General features: G+C 39.9%; 4 protein-coding genes across 11 annotated transcripts in view; 2 read left to right on the top strand and 2 right to left on the bottom strand.

The window, feature by feature from the left end:
* The window catches only part of LOC137963832 (protein ILITYHIA), a 32608-nt gene extending 27805 nt beyond the window's left edge, over positions 1-4803 (top strand). For 4 of the 7 annotated variants that reach the window (XM_068811043.1, XM_068811040.1, XM_068811041.1 and 1 more), the window contains 9 exons: positions 434-546; positions 823-981; positions 1065-1161; positions 1378-1572; positions 1658-1852; positions 1939-2118; positions 2241-2373; positions 2844-2922; positions 4028-4454. In XM_068811043.1, the coding sequence (XP_068667144.1) occupies positions 434-546; positions 823-981; positions 1065-1161; positions 1378-1572; positions 1658-1852; positions 1939-2118; positions 2241-2373; positions 2844-2922; positions 4028-4073 (1197 nt within the window). In that variant the 3' untranslated portion in view covers positions 4074-4454. Of the gene's footprint in view, positions 1-433; positions 547-822; positions 982-1064; positions 1162-1377; positions 1573-1657; positions 1853-1938; positions 2119-2240; positions 2374-2843; positions 2923-4027; positions 4455-4609 lie in introns of those variants that run through there. The other 3 variants (XR_011115248.1, XR_011115247.1, XM_068811039.1) reach the window with 3 other exon arrangements.
* A 2055-nt stretch (positions 4804-6858) lies between these two features.
* On the bottom strand, positions 6859-7935 carry LOC137963476 (MYB-like transcription factor EOBI). The gene is made up of 3 exons (XM_068810592.1): positions 7797-7935; positions 7447-7576; positions 6859-7345 (listed from the first exon to the last, which is right to left on the bottom strand). The coding sequence occupies exons 1-3, from the start codon at positions 7933-7935 to the stop codon at positions 6859-6861; spliced, it is 756 nt and encodes a 251-aa protein (XP_068666693.1).
* A 2745-nt stretch (positions 7936-10680) lies between these two features.
* On the bottom strand, positions 10681-18431 carry LOC137962534 (uncharacterized). 2 transcript variants are annotated; one of them, XM_068809446.1, is made up of 16 exons: positions 18272-18431; positions 17879-18145; positions 17095-17229; positions 16881-17013; positions 15734-15807; positions 15129-15188; positions 14569-14775; positions 14339-14470; positions 13507-14205; positions 13236-13428; positions 12960-13153; positions 12518-12628; positions 12201-12340; positions 11817-12089; positions 11418-11715; positions 10681-11202 (listed from the first exon to the last, which is right to left on the bottom strand). In XM_068809446.1, exons 2-15 carry the CDS (start codon positions 18095-18097, stop codon positions 11451-11453), a joined length of 2835 nt encoding a protein of 944 aa, XP_068665547.1. In that variant the 5' UTR covers positions 18098-18145; positions 18272-18431; the 3' UTR covers positions 10681-11202; positions 11418-11450. The 2 variants fall into 2 exon arrangements, with proteins under 2 accessions (XP_068665547.1, XP_068665548.1); XM_068809447.1 differs by having other exon boundaries at positions 14339-14467.
* Positions 18432-22197: 3766 nt separating this feature from the next.
* Positions 22198-23170, top strand: LOC137961855 (membrane protein PM19L-like). The gene is made up of 3 exons (XM_068808458.1): positions 22198-22375; positions 22656-22833; positions 22924-23170. The coding sequence occupies exons 1-3, from the start codon at positions 22246-22248 to the stop codon at positions 23150-23152; spliced, it is 537 nt and encodes a 178-aa protein (XP_068664559.1). The 5' UTR covers positions 22198-22245; the 3' UTR covers positions 23153-23170.
* Positions 23171-23824: the final 654 nt, after the last annotated feature.

The following is a 23824-nucleotide window of genomic DNA, read 5'->3' as shown; positions in this document are numbered from 1 at the left end:
GGCATTGCCACCAAAGAGATATTAAATAGAATTGAGTTATGGATGGAAAATTAATGAAATATAGCCTCTTTAAGGTTCCCTATGAAGTGATGGAGAGGAGTCACAATGAAGATCCTTATGGATTTTGTCTATGATCTTTATAGTTGATGATGATTTATACCAAATAGCTGAAACCTGAATCCATGGAACTTGCTTGTACCCATATTCATAAATTAAATACTGAGCACATATTCATTTAAAAAACTTAGTACAGGTAATGATTGTTTTTAATTTTTTTACCTACCATTTTTTTCTTTTTCTATTTGCAAATTTACTAGTAGTGCATCTCAGTCAGTTTTGGCATTTCTGTGTATTTGCTTGTGACATTCAGGCAGTAACCTGTAGTTGTGAACTTGATGACCTCAGATGTTATTTTATTCCATTGTCACCTTAGGGTCTAATTAGTGGATCAGCGGAATTGAGAGAGCAAGCAGCAGAGGGTTTGGGCGAGTTGATTCAAGTGACCAGCGAGCAGGTGTTGAAGGAGTTCGTTGTCAAAATTACTGGGTATGCTCAAAGAGTAGTCAAGTTTTAGTGTAATTTGCCTTGGATTAATTTGTTTAATTCGAAATGCTCCATCTTTTGATTTTTTTCACGACCACTTTCAGGTAATGCGTAGTCATAACTTTGATAACTGAATCATAATTTCTATTGTGAATCATACTACGAACTCCAGGCTTTTTAATTGAGCTGTTGACAATTTAATCTGCTCTATTATCTATTCAAAAAAGAAAACAGATTTTGTTTGTTGATCACTTTCTGACTTTCTTGACTTCTATTTAGGCCTCTGATCCGTATCATTGGTGACCGCTTCCCGTGGCAAGTGAAAAGTGCCGTACTCTCAACACTTTGCATTATGATAAGCAAAGGACAGATGGCACTGAGACCTTTCCTTCCCCAGCTTCAAACTACATTTATTAAATGCCTGCAGGACAGTGCAAGGTTGTTGACATGGATTTGGCTTTCATTCTTTTAGATAGCATTCAATTTTCTACTGATGTTCATTGCATCTGTTAATTTCTTAGGCCTGTCCGTTCTAGTTCTGCACTTGCCCTGGGAAAGCTAAGTGCTCTCAGCACACGTGTTGACCCTTTAGTTAACGACTTGCTGACAACATTGCAGGTGAGGTTTTCTTTTTTCTTTTGCTTTTACTTGACTTGACTTGCATATATGTTGAAACCCATTTTGCTTAAACTTCTTGGAAGAGAGAGCAGCAGTAAGAGGTGTTTTCATAATACAAAGGAAGCCATTTACTCTTGGAATTTTGGGTTATTTTTTTCTATATATTTGGAAAGTATGACTAGGTGAGTCTCTGGTTTCTTTGTGATTGTTGTGCAGGCTACAGTGCAGGCATCTGATGGTGGGGTACGAGAGGCTGTCCTGACTGCTCTTTATGGTGTTATAAAACATGCCGGCAAAAGTGTTAGCCGTGCCATTAGATCTGGTGTATTTTCTCTCCTCAAAGTTCTAGTTCAGCATAATGATGACCAAGTTCGAAGTTCTGCTGCACGAGTATTAGGCATTCTCTCACAGGTTCTCCACATGTTGGTGATTGATCTACGGAGCATGATTTTTTAAATTCAGTTTTTGCTTACTTCGTAGCTGCTATTTTATGCAGTATGCAGATGAGGATGAGCTAATTGACATGCTTAAGACACTTACGGAATTGGCTTCAGCACCAACATGGTCTGTTAGGCATGGCTGTGTCCTCTCTTTCTCATCAATATTTAGGCACAGTCCATCTGTGGTATGTAGATCATCAGTGTTTCAGTCTGTTATAGACTGCCTTAAGGATGCCTTGAAAGATGATAAGGTATCATTGTGCAGATCAATATTCATAGTTCTAATATTATGTTTATTTCTTCTGCTGATTGTTTGGATCACTTTTGTGCATCACAGTTTCCAATTCGTGAGACAGCAACTATGGCATTGGGGAGGCTCCTAGTCTATCAGGCCAAAACTGAAGCATCAAACCTCAATGGGCAAATACAACTGTTTCCATTTCTAGTATCAGCTTTGCAGGACGACTCTAGTGAAGTTAGGAAAAGGGCTTTGTCTGGTCTGAAAACAGTGGTCAAGGTGGATAATACATCCTGTGTAACTATTTTGCTTGATCTAAAATTTTGTATTTTGAGATTTGTGTTATGTGATCAAACTTAAGCATAATTTTGTATGTTTCTTTTTTCCAACAAATATGGCAGGCAAATCCCTTGGCAATACAGCCTCATCTTTCTAGTGTAGGTCCTGTACTGGCTGAGTGTTTAAAAGATGGCAGCAGCCCTGTTCGTCTTGCTGCAGAACGATGTGTACTGCATGTTTTCCAATTGACAAAAGGTATCTAAATTATAAGTGTAGCTATTTATGTTGCTTAGCAGGAACGAAATGGTCGAGGTGGTTAATCTTTTGGACAGTGTTCAAGGAATGTTGACTGACCTAGAAGTTGCTCAATGTGAGGCTCCTGAAAATTCAGAGTCTTTCTTGTTCTTTGATCCTGTAACTGTGAGTGTGGTGCATAAGTGCATGAATTTGACATGCAACTGATGCCTTATGAGATCTGTTTATTCATGCGCAAGGCATGGAGTTGATACTTACTGATCAGTTTTTCTGTGGATCCACCAATCTTCTGCTGGTCGATAAAAAATAACTAGTGGACTGGTTTGGAGGAGAGTTGGTGAGAGGATTTTAAGCTCTGAAAGTCTTTTGAAAGATCTTCGTTTCACCTACTGCTATTATTAAAATTTTTTGCCACTTCAAAAAGAAATCTAGAAGGGCTAAATTGGTATTTTCTCTGTTTCTTTTGGCAGGGACAGAGAATGTTCAAGCTGCACAAAAATTTATCACAGGCTTGGATGCTCGGCGGTTATCAAAGCTTCCTGAACATAGGTATTATGTTTGTCCCATGACAACATTGGATTCTAGCATTAATTAAAGCATTCACCATTTCAGGGCAAAAAAAGGAAGCACACCACTCATTGGATTTTGAGCATGTTGTTTTCATGGTTTACTTAAAAGGAAACACAACAAAATGGAACCATAGGAGAAGTGAAATTAGGAAGCGAACATGAAACCATTGTGAAACATCAAGGTAGCAAATCAGAGAACATACAGAAACTTTTGGCAAGCAAATATATGACATACATAAACATACTAATAATAAGATTCTTGTAGCAGTTTATAAGTAGGAATGGAACCAATTGTGTTCTGAATAAAAGTAGTTCAGAAGGTAATTTCACTGAATAGGTTATAAAAGTACCCTCCATGAGTTCAACAATTTCCATAGCTGCAACATTAGGACTTGCTTCTACATACCCATTGCCATGTAAAACATAGTTTTGACACAAAAGCCTCAAAGCATCATGAATTCCTTGGAAACTGAACTTGGGCCTTTCATGGGCTCAAGATCTACAAGAAGAGATACATGGTGGTGCCTCTTGATATGGAAGGAGACTACAACATTGTGATTGGCTGGTGCAAGAATAAAGTTGGAACCCCTGCTATTTTTTTTTTTTTTAAATTCCAGAATCTTACCCACCCTCTTATCATATCTTGGTCCTGTGTATCTCGGTACGGATAAGTTAGGTAGGGAGGGAGCTGATCAAAATCTGTTGTTGTTATTGATCATCTGTCTTTCCTACATAGGGTAATTGGCCTCTCGTTTTGCTGTTGGCTTTTATTTGGCTGTTTTGTTTTCTTTAATAAAATTCTCAACATTCAACAAACAATAGTAAGTAAAGTTAATTCCTTTATATAAAAACTTTTGTATTGGGTTTCGGGAAAGCTTCGAACAATTTCCAGATGTGCCGAATTTAAGATTAAGTGTATTTAATGTTCAAAAAAAAAAAAATCCTTACGTTTTTATTGTCTTCCATTGATTCTTCTTATACGTTTCCTTGAAGATTTAGTTATGTCAGGCGTGGTCCCCTTTCCTTTTTCGCTTGGTTTGACTTTGTTTGTTACTTCACGTTCTTGCTGTGTTCTTGATATGCAGTGATGCGAGTGAAGAGAGTGGAGATGAAACACCAAATTCATGTTAGATGTGGCATAATCCTGTGCGCCTTCTGCCTCAAGCCTGGATTTTTGGATTGAATTTTGCATAGTATAGGATTTGTGGAGATTCTTCTTCGGCATTCTCAGGTTATTCACAATATTTCTGATGACAGATTTCCTACAAACAATTGAATCGCAGAAGGATATTCACTAGGAATGAGAGATAAAGGTGAGGAGCTTTTTTCCCCGTGTATATGAAAACAAAGATAGTCTTGGTCTACGAACGCCTGTTCCTATGAAGTATACTATAAAGAGAAGAAATGAAGATCAATCCATATTTTTGTCTGCGTTGTAATTTTTTGTAAAATGGTTGTCAATTTTGAGTAAATTATAATGGCAATTTTGGGACTCGGGTGTCTTTTGTTCTTGAGGGAATTGATGTCTGTTTGTTTCGCTTTCTCATTTACCATCTTTTAGCTAATTTATACTCGTATCTGTAATGTGAACTTCTGAAGCGGTGTGGATATTGGCTGCGTACGCGAACTCACGATGTTTGGGATTTGCCTGCTGTTTGAAAATGCAGGATTTGATCCGTGCGTCTGGAGGCATTTAGGTCCCTTTAAAAATGGTTTTGGTTTGTCTGTGCAACCATATGGATGCTGTGAAATATGCGTCACTATTGAATTGATTTCATTTTAGGCCCTGTTAGTGCCTGGCAACAAATGTAATGTACCTGAAAAATTCAGAAACGTTTTCTATATTAAATTTTAAGAAATCTCTAACTTGGTATGTTTTTAATTTATCACTGTCCCCTTAGAAAATTACTAATTTTTTAATGATTATTTGAATAATATACAAAGAAAAGATAGAGATTTTATTTAATATAAGACTCGCCTTCAATCGGTTTTTATTTTTAAACGATTCGAGCAAATGTGATCCAACTTGGTCAGACCGTCTTTATCCTAGGCAAGTGTGTGGGTCGTCAAAAGGTGGTCAGCATATGGTCTCTAGTGCTCAAGTTTTATATGTATAAAAGGGGACACCTATAAATATCATCAATATGGTCAATGTAATGCCTGATGTATGTCATGTATCAGCGACAGGCTGTCCTCTTAGTCTTAGGTTACGTGAAAGGTTAATAGAGTATAATAAAATATAATATCTATCGTTAGAATATATATATTTTTTATTAAAATATCTGCAAAAGTAAATAATATTAGAAAATATTAATATCTTATGTTTTTACTATATTTTATTTTATTATAATACTACATTAATTTAAAAATATTATACTATTCCATACGAACCAAAGTCCGTAAAATTCACCAGAGTTCTTTGCTTCTGTTTTAATCTTTCGTTCTTTGATCACTCTTAGTGATGGTATAAACTGAAGGTTTGAATGAGTGAACGAGATTGGGGACCAAACACTCTATTTATAAGCCAACCTTCTATTAAACTTATCAACTTTTGTAACTGCCTATGGGAGGGACGTGGGTTCATAAACTTCCGAATATAAAAGATTTTGGCTCATTGTTTCCGAAATTGAAAGAAAATTGGATCAACCACTACTTCTGAATTGAACGAACTAGCCGTTAACACATAATTCTTGGAAAAAATTGTATTTTCTTTAGAATTAGAGGAGCCAATAGCTCTCTGGATAGGGCTGGTCAGCAGCAATTGCTTGAATGCTACCTGCATCCATATTCCATTTTGATTGTTATCACTTTCTGAGTGAAAAAGGTAAGGTAGGTCAATTTGAAATTCATCTCCAGAAAATCATTGTCTGACTTGACCAGAACCTCTGTTGATAAGCAACGTCAGAGAAAGTGGTTTGTAAAGGACTTTAGAGAAATATTAGATGGTCGGATTCGATAAAAATGGACCAGCTTTTACCTTGGACAGAAGGGGAGGTTAGGTTTATTGGAAAAGATAAGGAAGAAGTGGGAAAGCTGTTTGATCTTTGATGTCAATGGAGTCTGGGTACGACCCAAACCTGCCGCAATAAGATCAGTCAAAACTCGGTTTATTACCATGTCGTCGTCCAAGTTCCAAGTTCAAAGCACAAACAATACGTAACTGAAAAGATTGTTTGCAGTCCATTCGGAGCACGTCCCCTCTGCTTACCCTTTTGCCTTGGTGCCCTTCTCCTTTCCGGCTGTCGGGAAGGGTGGAGGCAGCAGGACGCTGTGAACAAGATAGTACTTCTCATACTTCCAAGGACCCACTTACGAATCGATTTCTTTTCATGATTAATTGAGAAGTGCAAGAATGGGTTCAGTCTCTTCATTCTGCATATCCATGTTAGGCACTCCGATCCGGTTTTTGGAAATAAAAATCAGTTTAATTCATCAACCATGATCGAGGAGGCATAAATATTTTTGGGGGATATGAATCGATTCGAAAAGGAGGAGCATGATTCGGACGTCATCGACTTTCCTCTTCTGTAAATGGAACTGTAGAGGCTACACAAGAAAAAGCAAAAGAAGTGGTCCTGCAAATGTGATCGATTTTCTCAATGGTTTTGTCTTCTTTTAGCATTTACTTAATAAAAACCGCAGGTATGCCTCTTACTGTGTTACTGAGCTCTTCTCTGTTGTGCTACTGTTACATAATCGATTATCGATTATTGTAATGCTCCAGCGGAACCGATATCATAAAATTGATCATCCGCAGGCGCCAGAGCTTGCAGATATCATACAAATTACTTTTAGACTTACAAGGTCATCAGATTAAGATAGCAAATGCATTTTCTGAGACGGAACTGGACATTTAAGATTTAATAGCTAATACATGAGAAACCCAAAGACTACTATCACTTCCCTTTTGGGACATTCAGATTGTGTATTCTGGATAGAAGGAACTTATCATTTGATTCTGGACCATGCCTTTGCTCATTGAACACAGGTTCAGATCATCCAAGTTCCACAGCCCACTCCAGAGGAACCCTTCCTCGCTCGAAGTCCCCTGCAGGGAACCTTCCCCTTGATACACGGGAGACGGGCATTGTTCCAGACCGGTTGGGTTCATAAAGGCCAAGTCTGGCCTCAGTTGTGGCACTGACACCCTATAATCTCCTTCCTGTAGTTGGGACAAGAACAACATTTTCCTCTCAGCTTGAGCTTCTTGTTGCAGCTGGTCCTGCTGTTGCTGCTGTAGCTGTTGCTGCAGTATCCTCTTCTGTTGCTGGCGTCTCAGAGCCCGAGATTTCGCCTTCTCCCCATTTTGAGAAGATTTCCCTAACTTTTTGAAATGGGTCCTCCAGTAATTCTTGATTTCGTTGTCTGTTCTCCCAGGCAAGCTTCGGGCAATCGTCGACCATCTGCATGGTGGGTTTGCTCTAGTAAGTGATTTATTCTAAAAAAAAATCTCAATTCTCAGAAAAGAAAACATACGAGATAATGCCCTGAAAGAGTGACTCACCTGTTTCCCCATTTGGCATGTAGCTCCGCAATGAGATTCTGTTCATGAGGAGTTATCTGCCCTCTCTTAAGGTCCGGCCTCAGGTAATTGACCCATCTCAATCTGCAACTCTTTCCATTCCTTTTCAACCCTGAAACCAAAAATACAAGAGTAACATCGTATGAGACATATCAGAAGTTACAGGTGAAAAAAACTTAAAAAAGGCGCCTAGTGATCCAATTATTGAGACCCAGTTTCCTTGTTGAAGAATGAAGTCTCATCAAGTGAAGAACTAACTCAGAAGTCCAGCAGAGCTAGAGCTAGAGTGAAAACTACACCAAGATCAGATCTCAAGGACTGAAAAGAGTTACCAGCAAGCCTGGCCACGGAGTTCCATCTCCCCTCCCCGTGCAGACTGACATACTCGATGAGCAACTTATCTTCTTCGGCCGTCCATGGCCCCTTTCTCCAACCCTCCTCGACAATCCCCCACCCCAAAGGCCCCGCCATCTTCTGCAACTCCCACACACAACACACAAACTCCTTGTACTTGTGCTAGTACCCTTAACTTGTCTCCCTCTTTGTATGACAGGAGCTTGTCATGCTCCTACATATATATACTCTACCTTAAAATCTATCAACTTCATGTCACTTCCATCCCATTTTCTTTAAAGATGGCCGTGATCTTTTCGATTTTTTATTTGGGTGCCACGTGCCCCTTTGATCTCCAGCACACTTCCTCGGTCTCACGGCTCTCAGTCATCCTTCTTTACTTCCTTTACTGTCGTAACTTCACGGAAACATGGTTACATGCGGGGAACCTCAATTCTTTTTGTATTCCAGAAAAAGGGTCCAAATTAGTTTTCTGAACAAGGAACTGATGACCATCCGGTTTGCTGATGTCTGCAGTAGCAAAAGAAAAAAAAAATGAGTTGCTTCACACACAAATTAAAAAGCAAGCCAAGGGGGAGTGCGGGAAGACGAAGAGCCTTGCCGTGGCGTTAAGCAACATAAGGATATGAATTAATCAAGCGTGCTAAAGGTAAGTTTGATTATGTGGAGGATTTAGTCGAGATCATTCGAAGTTAAAGTAATCGAAAAAAGGCTCCACCAGGAGCCACGTACCCCTCGGAGCTTATGTATAGGCACTAGTAGAGGGTGGTGGCTCTTTTGAAGCAATCTGCAGTGCGAAGAAGAGCAGAAAATTAAGTGGGTGGTTTGATGTTTTTGTCGAAAGCGGTACCCCAACCAATCCTTCCGCACCATCTGTGCATCTTTCTTGTTCTTAATCTTGTCCGGAATCATCGACAAAGCTGGGTAATCTTTGTTTAATGGGTTTGGAGGGGCTGCCAATTCGGGTAAGGCAGAGATTAGAATAAGCATTGTGGGTGACGATCTTTACGTCTCACACCCCAGACACCTGGTCTTCGAGATCTCCCTCTGTCGGATTACGGAATTTCGATATGTCGATGGCTCTGTACGGCTCTCTCAGTGCATCATCGAAAGGAGGATATGGGTGTTTGTGATCTTCACTGATGTCTGCAAACACTCACCGACTAGAACTCTTTTTAAATAGATCTCTGTTCCGCGTAAAAAAAAAAAAAGAGGCAAGAAACTGAACTAAAAAGGAGATTTGATGGAGTATTTTTTCTCTTTCCTCACTGTCGTGTTTTTCTGGGCTGCAGCTAGCAAGAGATCAGGATAAGAGACGACTGTGTTAAATAATTAGTTAATGGCTGTCTCATGCAAGCTAGGCTTCTAGAAGCCTGAACCCAATGGAAGAGCTGCTTTCATTGGACTCCTTCCAATGGAGGATCCACACGTAGACGCGTCCCTTGGAGGTTGGATCAAGCTGGAATCGATATCTCTTTGGAAGAACAATCAAGAACATAATAGAAGCTATTAATCAACCGCCCGTACTCAGACTCCTTTTTAGCTGCGAGTAAAAAGGGCGGCTTTGACCGTAGTCAAACTGCGACTGATCGGAATGCCGGCCGTCCAGGCTTCCTTTTCTCCCTGTATTAGATTTAGTTGTAAACAGCTAAGATTCTTCACCTCTTCAAGTAAAACGACAGCCGGTAAAGAATTAAAATACAAAATACAAAAAGCTTCGAGCCACGAAGATCAAATCTCTTTATCCCTTGAGATTTTTCGTTGAAAATCTCTATCACTCTTGTCTAAATAATTAGAAGCAAAGCTGGAAGTGAGGTCAGAAATATCTCCCCAATGAAGAGATAAATCCATTATTTCCATACTCAGTAGTAAAATCTAGTTAAGTGGCTTCAAAGATATGGTAAATACTTGGACTAAATACTGATCTAAAACAAAATCTAATCCGCAATCTGGGTTGATTTGCCAAAATCACATTCAATCATTTTTCTTTTACTTCTTTTTCTTCTACGAAATCACTTCACTTGTGAGTGATCTTGGTCGGAAGATAATGCTGGGTTTTATGGAAAGGCAAGAATTTGATATTGTGAAAGGCAGATGCAAGCATCGCTTGATGCTTGCGAATCTCTCTATTCGCCCCGATTCCGATTTGATTCGGAACTCGACTAAAGAAGTTCTACAGAAAATAATTGACGTTAATTATGGATTAATCGTTTACAGTATAAAACTTGAAAGAAAAAACATTAAATGCATACCTCGCTTGGATCAAAGTAGACATGGCCAGAAGCTCACAGTTTCTATTTCGGTGTTCTAAGACCGCTAAGAGCAACTCTGTATCTTACAGTTTTCAGAGAAGCACCCGACGGACTCGGTAGAGAGTACGACGTTTCAACACGACAACACCAATCAAATACCAAAAACAACAACGAACATACTGTGCTATACCCAAGCTCCACCTTAACTCAAATTTAACAAAATCTAATCCTTCACTTGCCCAAAAACGTTAATGCCTGCAATGGGAGGAATTCATTGTTAATTCATTCACTTTCATTTCGTCCAGTGTAAAATGAGTAAAAGTGACCTTTTCGGTCGGACCTCTCTTGACTCTCACTCTTTGTCGGAACCTCTTCTCGCCCTCTCTGTTTCCTCTCTCTCACCTTTTGCTCTCTGCCAGAACCTCATCTCGCCCTCTCTATCGGAACCTCTGCTTCCCCTCTCACGCCTCTGATCTCTGCCAGAACCTCTCTGCTTCCCCTCTCTCGCCTCTGGCTCTCTACCAAAATCCCCCCTATGTCAAAAACGTAAGAGGAGGAGACCGACAATTCATGCTAAGGATTGGTGCAAAACAAGAACAATATACTGAAGGCCACGAACTGATTGATTGACTTAATTCAGAGCAAGTTCCAACGAAGGTGAAAACCACTAGACTCGAGGCTTATACCCATGTGCCTGCAACAAAAGATTGGCTTATAGGACGAGATGTCATCAATTAAAGTTGGGGGAAGTGAAGGCCGAAACAGAATGAGAACCTTCTTACATCAACCAAGACAGTACAGCGTGGTGTAACAGATCATGGCGTAGCTGGATCGAATTACGTCGTACACAGCTTGCAATTCTATCTAGCGTGTTGTGGCTAAACAATATGGTCTATCACAAAGGACCATGCTAATAGATATAACAGAATCCATGCAGGAACTTTTCCTTTCATGACCAGCCTACTGCTCGTGATTGGCATTACCAGCCGTTCTTCAAAGGTGCCTCATACCCTCATCCACAGAGAGCCGACTTCTCTAGCTTCTGTTGCTTCTAGAGATAGCGAGCAATTAGCCATCTCCTCTCGTTTTCTCAGATGCAGCAAAGAAACAGGATGTAGCTTGTACAAATGACCTAAACACACGAAATATAAAAAACAAGTCCAAGAAAGTTAATAGTGAGAAGAACATAAAAAAAATGCCATGCAGCAGGAATTACAGTCATGAGTCATCACAGATTTTTGGTTGCCCAAAATAAGAGAAGTACCAAGTCGAGCGACCTTGCTCAGTGTAAAAAAGCGTGAAAACTCTTGGCAAACTTGTAACTGACAGAAGAAAGTCAACCCTTACCTTTGGTTTTGTATGTTGAACAAGAATCCTGCTTCATTTCTTTCTCTTCCTGCCCTTCCCAAGCTGTCCAGATTTGAAAGCATGCTCTTGTTCTTGGAGAAAAGCTCTGGCCCTCCCATATCTTTCTGCTCTTTCTGCCTCCAGCAATTGCTTCTCCGTTGCTTTAACTTCAAACAAGAAAGCATTATCTTTTCGCAGTTCACGAGCTGCACCTTTAGATTCTTGCTTTAAACGTTTTTTCAGTTTCTTCATTTCTGCCCGTTCACGGTCTGGATCATAGTCTCTACCCTTCACAAAGCTGTAATGGAAATACAGAATTAATAAATCTGCCCGACAAGAAATTGTTTTCACCAAATAGCAACTAAATGAGAGAACGGAGCTTGAAAAGTATTTATGTACTTCTCCTCAAATTTTGGATTTAATAGTTTGATGGGCACTGGTTTCTGTTTTCTCATCTGCAGTGGCTGCCGTAGCATATGGACTTCACCTACTTTGTCCTCTACCAGCTGAGCTACTTCATTCATATGAACTCGCAGCAGATCAGGTACACTTCCTGCCAACTCACGCAGTTGAGCAGAAAGTGGCAAAAATAGTTCAGGAAAGGAGCTAAATCCTCCACAAACATGAACAAACCCTCTCAACGTCTCTATCACAGTAAAAAGAACACTCGCCCTGCAGTGTCAAATGGAATTTCATTCATGAAATAAAGAAGAATCAATACTTAATAACAACAAAGACATAATTAGAAGCAAAAAAGTAACAGAACCACTAGTACTATCCTACCTGAAGTTGTCAGAGTTGAAGAAAGGAGAATCAACTGGCATGTCCATTACAGCCAGAAAATCAAGAGGGTAAATTCCAGACACAGACCCTCTTATATGCAACCAAGGTTTCAGTGCTTTGAGGTCCATCAGATAATGCCACTGTAATGCAGAAAATAATATTTGGTAAATTGCATTCTAAACTAAAAACATAAGCAGCATCTTTAGATGTGAGAAAGGCCATAAAACTAGATATTGGATTATATACATACAAAGAGAAGACCCTAATAAACAACTTAAGCAATACAGAAAACGATAACAGAATATTTGAAACATTACCTGTGAGTGCTGAGCCAACCTTCGCCCTGTTGCAGACGCAGACGCAGACGCCAATAGAGTGTGCAGAAATAGTATAGCCTCAGGACAGAATTTCTGAGATTGCTTAGTAACCTACAAGTATGCATTCAATGATCATTAACGGCAGGTGGATGTAAACTAATGATTCTGTGGTAATCCATGGTAATCCAGGATCAGCTACAGAGTTAAATTCAATTAGCTCTTCACATAAATAATAAAGATGGACTCATGGCACCATTTTAAGTAGGAGAAAGAAAACATAATAAAAAATTAGGAAAGAGAAGTTTTTGTTGGTTAGTTGGAGTTATTCAAGACATGATATGATACAGAAAACATGTCGCATGATTGTTGAGACAAGTTCTCTTGCACGTCTTTCTTTTAATTTGTTTAGGAGAATTAAAGTTGACTTCCCATACATTCTTACCGTGAGTAGCATAGAGCACAAGAAAGATCCTATCACGATGTCTCGGCCAGAAAATAAAGGACAACGCATTAAATATTCACACATCAACAGGATTGCAGGTGTCATTACAACATGACGGAAGTCTGAGCATGGAAATGTCATGGCCCACAATCTCAACAGAAGCAATGTCTTCAAGGACGGCCAGCTACTTTTCTCTGAAGGAATTAAAGCAAACAAAAATCAGAGACAGTTGCTGTCTTGAAACCGTAAATACTCGTGGAAATGTAATGACCTCACCTGGGTTCTTTATATCCTCACAGAACTGGCTCCGAATACGTAATATACGCTGCCGAGCACAAATAGCTGCAAAGTATGGTGTATCGACACTCATCTCTACCAACGGATTGACCAGTAAATTGATCGAGTTCAAATTCAGTGGTTTCTTGTTTGCTACAGTTGCATAATATTGTAAAAGAACACCATAAAAGACCTACAAAAAAATTGACATTTAAATCCGTTAAATATAAAGAGAAAGAGCATCCAGAAGATAAGATATGAAGTCTCATACCTGCATTTTTTTCCGGTTTTCGGCAGCAAGTCTCACTGCATTACATGCACGGATTCTAGTAATTGCTTCAGCTACTTCACTGGCAGACCGATTTTCTAGCAATACTGAAAATTCTTCCAGGTTTTGTGGAGCTTCAATAACAAATGGAAGGGATCCCTGCCGCACCACAGATATTTTCTTTTGACTTTTTGGAGGATCTGCTTTTTGTTTTTCTGAATTTGGTGCATTTTGGTCGTTCAGTTTCTGTGTGCTTTTTTCTTCTATCAAATCCTCTTCATCTTCTTCCAGATCAGTACCAAGATCATCCTCATCACTTTGTTCCCAGTCATTTAAGGAGAGAACCTTCTCAGATGGGCCATCATCTTTATCACTACCATCTCGATCCTCATCTTCATCACTTCCTTCTCCTTGACCCTCATCTTCATCACCTCCTTCTGCTTGGTCATTATCATATCTACCGCTCTCTGAATCCTCATCTGATGAGCCATTTTCATCTTCTTCAACATCTTTCTCTCTTTCAAGAATTTCATCTACCCAACCCTTTTTATGAGGCTGCTCATCATCAAATGAAAATAAATCTCCTAGATCATCACCAGAAATAGATTTTGCCATCTTTTGTGGCCTATTAGATTCATCAAGTCCATCACTACCTTCATCACTCAAATCATCGTCTCCAAGCATCCTTTTCTGACGATCTTCCTGACAATGAGAGAAAAAAAAAACAAATTGGGCAAAAAGGTAATCATGAGCATGAGTGTTACATTCAGTCATTATGCATCATAGTGACTAAACATATACTTAAATGAATGCAAAGACTTGGGAAACTACATACTTCCAAATGTTCAAGCCGTTCTCTCTCTTCCTGAGCAATTTCTTCTGGTGTCTTTGTCCTGTCCGATGGACGAGCTCGCATGTCCAACACCATCTCTTTAACAAGGCGGTCGTAAGCATCAGTTTTTTCCTGCTTTAATGATAAAATCCTCATGAATTCACATCATGCAAAGAACAAACCGAGTCAGAAAATATCTGTTAATTAATTTTCTGTTTCACTTGTAGTAGTACCTGCTTAGAAGATTCTCCATTTGAAAAACTAGATCCATCCTTCATAGATGCTTTTATTCCACCCTTGTTTAAAAGGGCATTCAAAGCATTCAGCTTGTTTGGTTGGGTTAAAGATAAAAGGGCTTCAGACTGTGCAAGAGATGTAAAATCCTTATCTAATTGTTCCATCAGCTGCTCATCTTCTTCTTTATCCTTTGCTTTTTGTCCCTTAAACCAGTAAAATAGAGTAAGATAAACCACACACTCAAATGTTGATCGATTCCCTTAAAGAAACCACTTAAAGGAGATGCAAGACTCGTGCAAAAGTCAGTATCATCATGATCTGCTTAAATTAAAAGCACCAATAGTGGATGTCAGTTACTCAAAATCACAAAAGACTGGTGGAAAAGATTCAATGACACCTGGAAGAAAACATGTCACTCATTTTTGGCATATAGCAATCTAAACACTGGTCAAAATTGTAGAACCAAATTCCCCAACCTTGTACACCTTAAAGGTGGAATAAGGTCATAAAGCAGAGAATAGACAAATGCTTCAACAACTAGTTAATCATCCGATACCTTGTAGAACTTGCTCTTTGAAATAATCTCTTGCATAACTTCTTTCTTCGATTTATGCTTCTGCAATGCAAAATAGTATTATGTTGAGATAAGAACTATAAGCACAATTTTGGGAATCAAAGACATGAATAAAGATCTTTTATAGGACATGGAAGTAGAATTATTGCATGACCCATATTGCCTCATACAATTTTTACAATGGTAGTTCTCAAAAATAGTAATGTTTTTTTTCCTATTAATGACAAAAGAGAGAAAAAATTTAAAACATGTTGGCACATAATCCCATGGCATAGCCTACAAGAAAGAGATTTTGAAAATGTCAATACCAACAGAGCAGAGTTGTTTCCCAGAAAAAGTTGAAAGAAAATGCAACTATGATCCTAAGTAATTATTACCTTCTTTATAAGTAACTATTAGTTTGATACATTAGGCCCGTTCTGAAAGAAGGATATTACATCACACTATTCTTCTTAGAATGTAAGAGATATGTCAAACACAATTGTCCAGTTTTTACACAATTTTTCATCACGGGACCACAATAAAATTGTAACTAGTACAATGCATAGAATGGTTAAATATCGTGTTGGTTATTAAATGAATCTCACATTTTCCTCTCCTTCCGGTAGATCAGTTTCTGAAGGAAAATGTAAATCATCACCGTGTTTTTTCCCCAATTTTCCTGCAAAAAAAATATAATAATAAAGATATTGCTATAAAGGGGCATGGTTTCTAAAAAACAAACAAAACAGCATCTCAGTCTCTCAGAAGTTACACTTGGCAAAGAGTTGAATGAAACCAGATATTCCTACATCGTTGTATAGATAGTCAACAATCACTAGAGTAAGCTCAGGATTTCTTTCAACTAAGTGAGGAGGAGAGAAATGGCAGTCAAAAGAATTTTTTTATTATCCTGGTTGTTAATTGTTATCCAAGATATTATACTCAAAATAAAAAACAAAATGGAAAATTTGGTACGTTTACAATCTTACAAAACATATATAGATTATTATCATCGCTACAACCTAAAATACAATACTTAACCATAAACTAATGTTGTAAGATCTAATACAGGCCATCGAACTGGTTGGCTTGCAGCTTAAACTAATTTGAATGTTAGGTACCTAATCAATAAGTCAAAAGTTCTAGCACAAATAGAGTACAAAAAGTTTAAAACCTATCCCATGCTTTGTTGTCCTAGTCTGACCCCCATACCTCAGTTTGGACCTAAAAAACCTAAATATTCACCATGTCTCAGTGCCAACTCATACAAGCCCCACTCTACAGGTTCTCGCTTTGCATTCCTTTTCACTTGTTAAAGCTGTCACTCTAGCACCAAGTAGCTCTTTCTATATACCCCTTCCGAGACACAACGGCCCACACTATGATGCATCATTTGATATCAATAGCCCTTTTCACCTTTGTGGCAGTCGTCATTTGGCCTAGAGTAACCCCTTCCAATGGCCACCCCCACCAGGATTTGACTATGAGATACAAGCTCTGATAGTAAAATATAAAAAACTTTCGCCACATACAAGAAATGCCCGAAAAAAAAACAACTATTTTGAGCTCATCTCTACAAAAGTCACGACCCCTACGAACTTTGCATAAATTGCGACCTTAATAAATCCTTGACAGTCATCATGAACCATACGATACAAAAACAGGTGAGGTAGAATTATGTAGTGCCCATAAATAACCTAATCTGCATTTAAGAATCAGATGAGAAGACCAATAGTCCGGGATTATACATACCACTTGTTTCAATTTCACCATCTTCATCATCTGGCCACATCTCATCCTCAAAATCATCCTTCTTTGAGAATGATGTAAAATCGTCTTCCTCCCCATCAGATAGATTATATTTAGCTTTCTTGTTCAATTTAGACTGAAAATAAAACAAATTATCAATTTTCCAGAGTCAAACACATCAGTTCTGAACAAAAAAGACCAAGAAAATGTGTGGTACCTGTCGCTCACGTTGAAAACGTAAGATAGCCTTGTCAAATTCTTCAAGCTCATCATTTTTTTCCCCTATCCTTTTATCCACAAATACAGAAGATTTTCCACTTCGCTCGTATTCCTTTAACAAGGTCCCTTTCCTCTGTTCATAACAATTCAAAAAATGTTTATCATAGTTACAATGTACGTTCAAGATATGCTGATCATGCGGGTCAAAGACATAAAAGTAAAAGCAAATATTTTCTGAAAATTCTACAATTTTGTTTGAAAGCAGATATGATTCCAACGGTTAGGAAAACATAAGCAACCAAGACGTAATGAACATTGGCCGAAACATTTGGAACTCATTCGCAACATAATTCTACTATGCTACAACTAGGCATTACTCGATAAACCTCAAAAAACTAAATGTTTTCTATGTTTTAAATAATTCAAATAAACAGGATAAAAGATAATTCAGTAATATCACCATGGATTGATAAGACAATTTTCTTTCGAGTTCTACCTAAAAACGTGAAATTTTTGAAATTGCATTAATAGTAAGGGCAAAGGAGCTGAGGTTAAAAAAAAAAAAAACTAGGACTAAGAGTAGCAGAATCTCCCACGAAGAAAAACACGTGAAACCAGAAAGGGTTGACACAAAAAATCTATAAGAAGAGAATTCCCTACGTACTTAAAAAAGATGCCATGACACTAGAAGAAGCAAGCAACAACAACAACACAAAAAGCATCTCGCAGACGGGGAGACAAAACCGTAAAATCAAGCGAGCAAAAAAAAAAAAAAAGCATGCCTTTTCTACGGCACGAGATCGAGCCAACCCAATCCGGCGTTCTTCTCCTTTTCGCTTCTTCCCGAGGATATCAAATTTTCTGCGGGACCAGAGAGTCTCAAAGGGATTTTCCGCGGCAATCTTCGTCTTCATAGCCATACTATTTTGAGCAGAGAGTAGTTTCTTCTTACTCGACTTCGTCTTTTTCTTCTTCGCAGGCGGTTCTGTTTTCTTCGCCATGGGAGCAGACCAAGTATGATTTCGAACCAAGAAGAACGAACCTAATTTCTGTCGAATCGAGTGAGAGAAGTTGCAGAGGCAGAGGAGCGATTCCGAAAATTAAAATGAGAAGCAGACGAACGATTCAGAAACAATAAGAAGAATAACCATCGATTTCCAGGAAGAAAGATTTACCCTAGTTTCTTTCGAATCGAACCGTAGAGGTTGCAGAGAGGGGAGAGAAGGCGCCGAAGCTGGGGACGGCGAGAGGAAGAGAGTCAGCGAGCGCCGGGCTTTGAGGCGAGATCAAAACCACGAGATACCAGGCCAAAATGAGTACTGAACGGAGCTCGACTGAATTCGGAACCTTATTAATAGAGTTAATAGACCAAATCGCCCTGTAGTTGTGAGAAAGCCAGGCCAACAAGCGTGAAGGGGCAGTATTTAGGGTTCAAGTCTTCCTGAAATTTACTTATTAAAGGATAAATAATTTTACCTAATCTCATGGATGTGCATGAACAACTTCTACCTGATTGTATTTTAAGCCGTTAGTTTACTAATATTTTTGACATTTTGTCAAGAAACTCTTTATAATTTTAAATTACACAATATTAATATTTTTTAAATAATTAAAATTATTATACTTAGCCTCAAAATTCTGATAACCTAAAAGTGGTTAAGTAGTGAAGACCTCATAATAGAGCATTGACTGACTGTAAGGATAACTCCCGTTTGGCTCGAACTAGGTGCACATACTTGTTCATGTATCTCTGGGAGTGCAACTTATAAGGGATGATTCTCTTCGGGGGAGGCATGCCATATAGGAGATACATGTAGTGTATATAAAGACATAATATAAAATGATTTATACAATTGTGTATTATCAGTCATTAATACCAATCGATATATAATAACACATTAATTTTTGAAAAAAATAAATATTGGTACATAACATATTAACATTGTTAAACATAGAAACTACTTACATTCATTGTCATCCAGCTAAATTTCATCTTTTCCATCCTTTTCTTCTTCCTCACCTGTTATGGACTCACTCATGGCTAGACGTAGAACTTAAGTGGTGTCACTTTAAGTTAAGAGTAAGGATTGGGTTTAATGTAATTTTGAGTTATGTATGGGCCACGTCATGGCTTTGGAAGTGTTTTAGTTGTTGACTAGGGAAATGTTTAGTGGTTGGCTAAGGAAGTGTTTTAGTTGTTGGCTTGGGGAAGTGTAAGCGTCATGGCCTTCTTGTCATAAGGAGGACGCCATTAATCAAAGTAGTTGTAGTAAAGTTGGATTCTCCCTTTGAAGTCCAGGGTGAGCTTCCCTTCACAAGCGCAGTTATCTTCGCCTTCTTCGATCAGAAACAGGGAGGAGAAATGTCTGGTGGATGATCTATGGAAATGGGACATAACAACTTGGTATCGGACACGACCACCTTGGACGCCTCTTCCTCTCCAGCGAATGGGCATCCATCCATTGAAGACTTTCGAACAGAGATTCAGACGACGTTCCAGGAGCTTCGGGAGACCATGCTCCAACTTTTTAACTCTCTGGGTTCACGGGAGGTTCCCCGTCCGGGCAATGGCACAAGCCCTGCGGAATACCCCCACCCTCCCCTCCTGCCTATGCCTCCTATGCGCCTTGCTCAGACTCCTCAAATCCGTCTTCGGTTTGGAGCATCTATTGGTCAGATTTTTGCTAGTTCGTGTAGTGCCGCAGGAACCAAATCTGAGATAGTCGCGGAGCACGACATCAGAGAGTCCTCTGTCTCTCCAATGGCGGTGACCTCCACCATTTGAAACACAAATCTGAAATTGGACCCCAAATTTCCGAAATCAAACGGCACTGGAATCCGAACAGGAGAAATTCCGAATTCGTCGACAATGGAAATTCCCGCGTAGAGACGTCATGCCCCTCAATCCCGAGTTGGGCAATGGGACCCAGAAATGCCGAAACCAAACCACCCCTGCCCACAACACACCACACTCCGTCCTGAACTGGAGAAGGAAAATATGTCAGCGACTGTTCCGACCAGGACACAAGCAGGGAAGCCCCACAGGGCTGCTATTTGCCACCAAAAACTGAAGAGGAGGCTTCGTCGGCACTATCGGAAACAACTCCGATGGGATTTGACTTTCGGCCACCACCTCTCGCGCTCCCTCTCAACTTCACTCTCGGTCTCGGCAACACAGCGAAAAATGAAATTCCGAAAACGTTGGGCACTGTGTGTAACAAGTGGGGACTATCCAGCTCTGTTTTGGGCTACCTGTCAACAACAGATAATTTTTCGGCGGGAAATTTTCTTTCCGGTGGCTTCTGTTGTGCGCCTTCAGATGGTATTCCCTAGTTTAATATCTCAGTTTTTACGGTTGAACTAACTGCATCTCTCTTGCAATGATTTTACTACGAGAATCCCTACTGGGTTTGTTATACTTCCAAACTTTGAAGTGTTTGATTTACATCAGAATCAGTTGAACGGTGTTATTGCTAAAACAATTATGTTTTTTTCAAACGAAGTTCATGTTGATTTCAGTGGGAATTTATTCCGAAGCTCCAGTTTGCAGTAGCATAAGTTTTTGTTTGGTATTTCTGTGGCCATTCAGTATCTGAATCTGAGCAATAATCGGTTCACTGGATCATTGATCAGTGGGGGTGGTCTTTCATCATTTGGGACCTTACAAGTGTTGGACCTGAGTTACAATGAGCTATCCGGAGAATTCCTTGAATTTGATTTTTTCTCTGCTTTAGAGGTTTTGAGACTTTCGCATACCAAGTTCTCGGGGTTCATACCAAATGGACTTTTGCAAGGTGCTTATTTGGTGCTTTTCATTGCCATAAACCTCTTCAAGCTATCTTATGGAGATGACTGGAAAAGCTTACTTATTGGTTATGGCCTTGGTAGGTCATCCATGGCTCATTTTGGGCTGGCTTTGGGATATAAGTCTGTCATTATTCGCATTTTTACAATGGCAGTCAGCATTTTTGTCAGTTTTAGTCTTGCTGCTATGTATGGTATTGCAGTGGCTGCTCTTAGAATGCAGAGTACCATTGTCACTGGTTTGGTCCCATTAGTGACAATGCTGGACATACTATTTACAATTATGAGGGTAAGAAGTTTGCTCTTCATCTTCTTCCCTCTGGAATCTTTAATGAGCAGACACTTGGTGTGCTTGGAACTAGGGTTGTAGTCCATTTTCCCGGCTTCTTCAAAGAAATTAATGGACTTGCACTCTAATGGGCTACCCTGTCAGGGAAGAATTCTGGTATCTGATCGGGCACATGTATTGTTTGACTTCCACCAAGTGGGTGATGGGCTACGGGAAGCAGAACTTGCACATTATTCAGACTTAGACGTTGAATTCATGGGCAAGAAAGCAAATGAGTCTTTTGTTGGTTATCTTGCTCCAGTTATACAACATATGAAGGAAAAAGAACTCCTAGGGTTAAGTAAATTTGTAGCAAGGCATCCTCGAGTGGTTATTCTTGTACCAACTGCTGAATTAGCTTCCCAGGTGCTTCATAACTACAGATCCCTTCTTAGTGAAGGCTTTCTAGAGCTCTCTAATCTTAAATGTGTTGGAGATGCCGCATTTGGAAAAGTATTGCACAGTTTGCTTGATTCAGCACCTGTTACCACACAGTATCCTCTCAATTGGATATATATATGTATATTGATATCATACATGACCACAAATTAATGTTATAAAGTCCATGAAAATAGCTTATGGAGGCTCCTTTCAATAAGTCCAGATTTAGAGGATGAAGCACTTTCTAGATTCAAGCTTAAGCGTGTGGAGTGATGGACTGAGTTCACTGAACCGCTTGAGATGACCCTATACTGGATCAACATTCGCACCAGCAATAACTCGTTCGACCGTTAAAAATTGAAAAAAGGAAACCGGCCTCGACGCGTGTCCTACCACCTGTTAACTGCTGCGAGCTCTCTCACTCCAATGCTCTCAACTCAGTACGCGTGTCGGCCTCTCCGGCCCCTCTCCGACTCTTCTCCTACCTTTATATGCATGTCATCTTCTTTCTTGACTTCACTTGGGTACAGATTGCTGAAGATAAGGAGAAGAAGAGGCAGGCAAACAAGGGAGAGCGAGGATCTGAACTCTTGTCATTGTACTGAAGTTGATTACGTGTAGGAACAAAGAGAGAAAATGGCACAGACAGTGGGGAGGAACTTAGCAGCTCCGCTGCTGTTTCTGAATCTTATTTTGTACATTTTCGTCGTCGGTCTTGCCAGTTGGAATCTTAACAAGTTCATCAATGGCCAAACGTATCACCCTGGTTAGTACCCATCTCTGCAACTGAAGATTCTAATCATAAATCATTTAGTTTAGAGCTTTTACGCCTTAAGCTTAGCTCTTGGACTCCTGCAAAATTGTTAACTTTAATGTTTATTCTCCCGACAGAGTACAACTGCTAGCCACAGCGGCTGCGCAGTACTTCAATACAAGAGTATATCAAAATAACTTGACGTCTTCTTGCATACTTGTTTCAGAACTGTTGTGGGCGTGTCCGCCATGTTCGTTCTTCAGGCTTTCTAACGATCTCACTGGTGTTGCAGGTGTTGCGGGGAACGGTGCAACTTCGAATTTCCTGATATTTGCCATTCTGGCGGGCGTGATTGGGGTCGCATCAAAGTTCGCGGGGGGCAACCACATCAGAGCATGGAGAAACGAGAGTCTAGCGGCAGCAGCCGCGGCTTCCATCGTAGCCTGGGCTGTAACCGTTCTAGCTTTTGGGTATCTTCAACTTGCTCATTTAGCCCTGTTCAGAAAATTATTAAAGAACGCGGAGACATTTTCATTTTGCGTCTTTTCTCTGTGCTTTAGGTTTGCCTGCAAAGAGATAGCCATAGGCTCCAACAGGGGATGGAGATTGAAGGTGCTGGAAGCCAGCATCATCATCCTGGCATTCACCCAGCTGTTCTATGTGCTTCTGCTGCACGCCGGAGTCTTCAGCAGCAAGTACGGGCCTGGGTACCGAGACACCGATTACGCAGGTGGCCGACACGCCGCCGCGGGCGTGGATCTGGCGAAGGGTCCGACCGTACGAACTTAAAAGACTGCGGGAATAAGAGAGAAGGACATGTTAAGACTGTAGAGTACTTGAGAAGATGGTTTCGATAATTGTCTTGTAATGTCTCATGCATTGTATAAATGCTGTAGGTATTTGGTAGAAGACTTGTTATTCTAGTAATCAACGAGTGTTGCTTGAACGCTGTCTGTTAATCCTCTCTACTCTCTCGTTTCTCTCTCTCTCTCTGCAATCTAATACGACTAGCATACGGCTGCATTTGGAACCACATTTTCTGAAACTGAACTTGAAAACTTGGGAAGTTCCAAAAACAAAAGCAGCAGACAGTCGAGTCTTGGCGGGCTTCCATGAAGAATTACTTTGAACGTAACAGACCAGGTTGCTCGTACAGAGAGGCTCGCTTGACGTAAACTTCCGGATGGGAGAGTAGGGCTAGTCTGAGCGTGGGAGGGGAAGGTTGAGCATTTGATGCAGACCTTTCCAATAGTAATATGGAGAATGGTAAAGATTGAGGGGACCATTGATGAGGAGAAAGAGCAGGCCATTACAATTTGCATCAAACCTTGAAAAAGTCCCATTTTTACGAACTAATAGGCACCCCATTTTTGTCATCCGAGATGGTAGAATTGAAGTCCCTGCAAAAGAGACCCACGACTTGAAGGTTTGAGCTTTCGAGGGTGGATAACCAATACGAAG

The sequence above is a fragment of the Aristolochia californica genome, unplaced genomic scaffold (genome assembly GCF_029961685.1).
Source record: "Aristolochia californica isolate CCGP_79_NKW_82.1479 unplaced genomic scaffold, dmAriCali1.0.hap1 SCAF_4, whole genome shotgun sequence".
In the NCBI taxonomy this organism is placed as follows: domain Eukaryota; kingdom Viridiplantae; phylum Streptophyta; class Magnoliopsida; order Piperales; family Aristolochiaceae; genus Aristolochia; species Aristolochia californica.
Note: the sequence above shows the minus strand (reverse complement) of the source record. Positions and strands in the feature narration are given on the sequence as shown.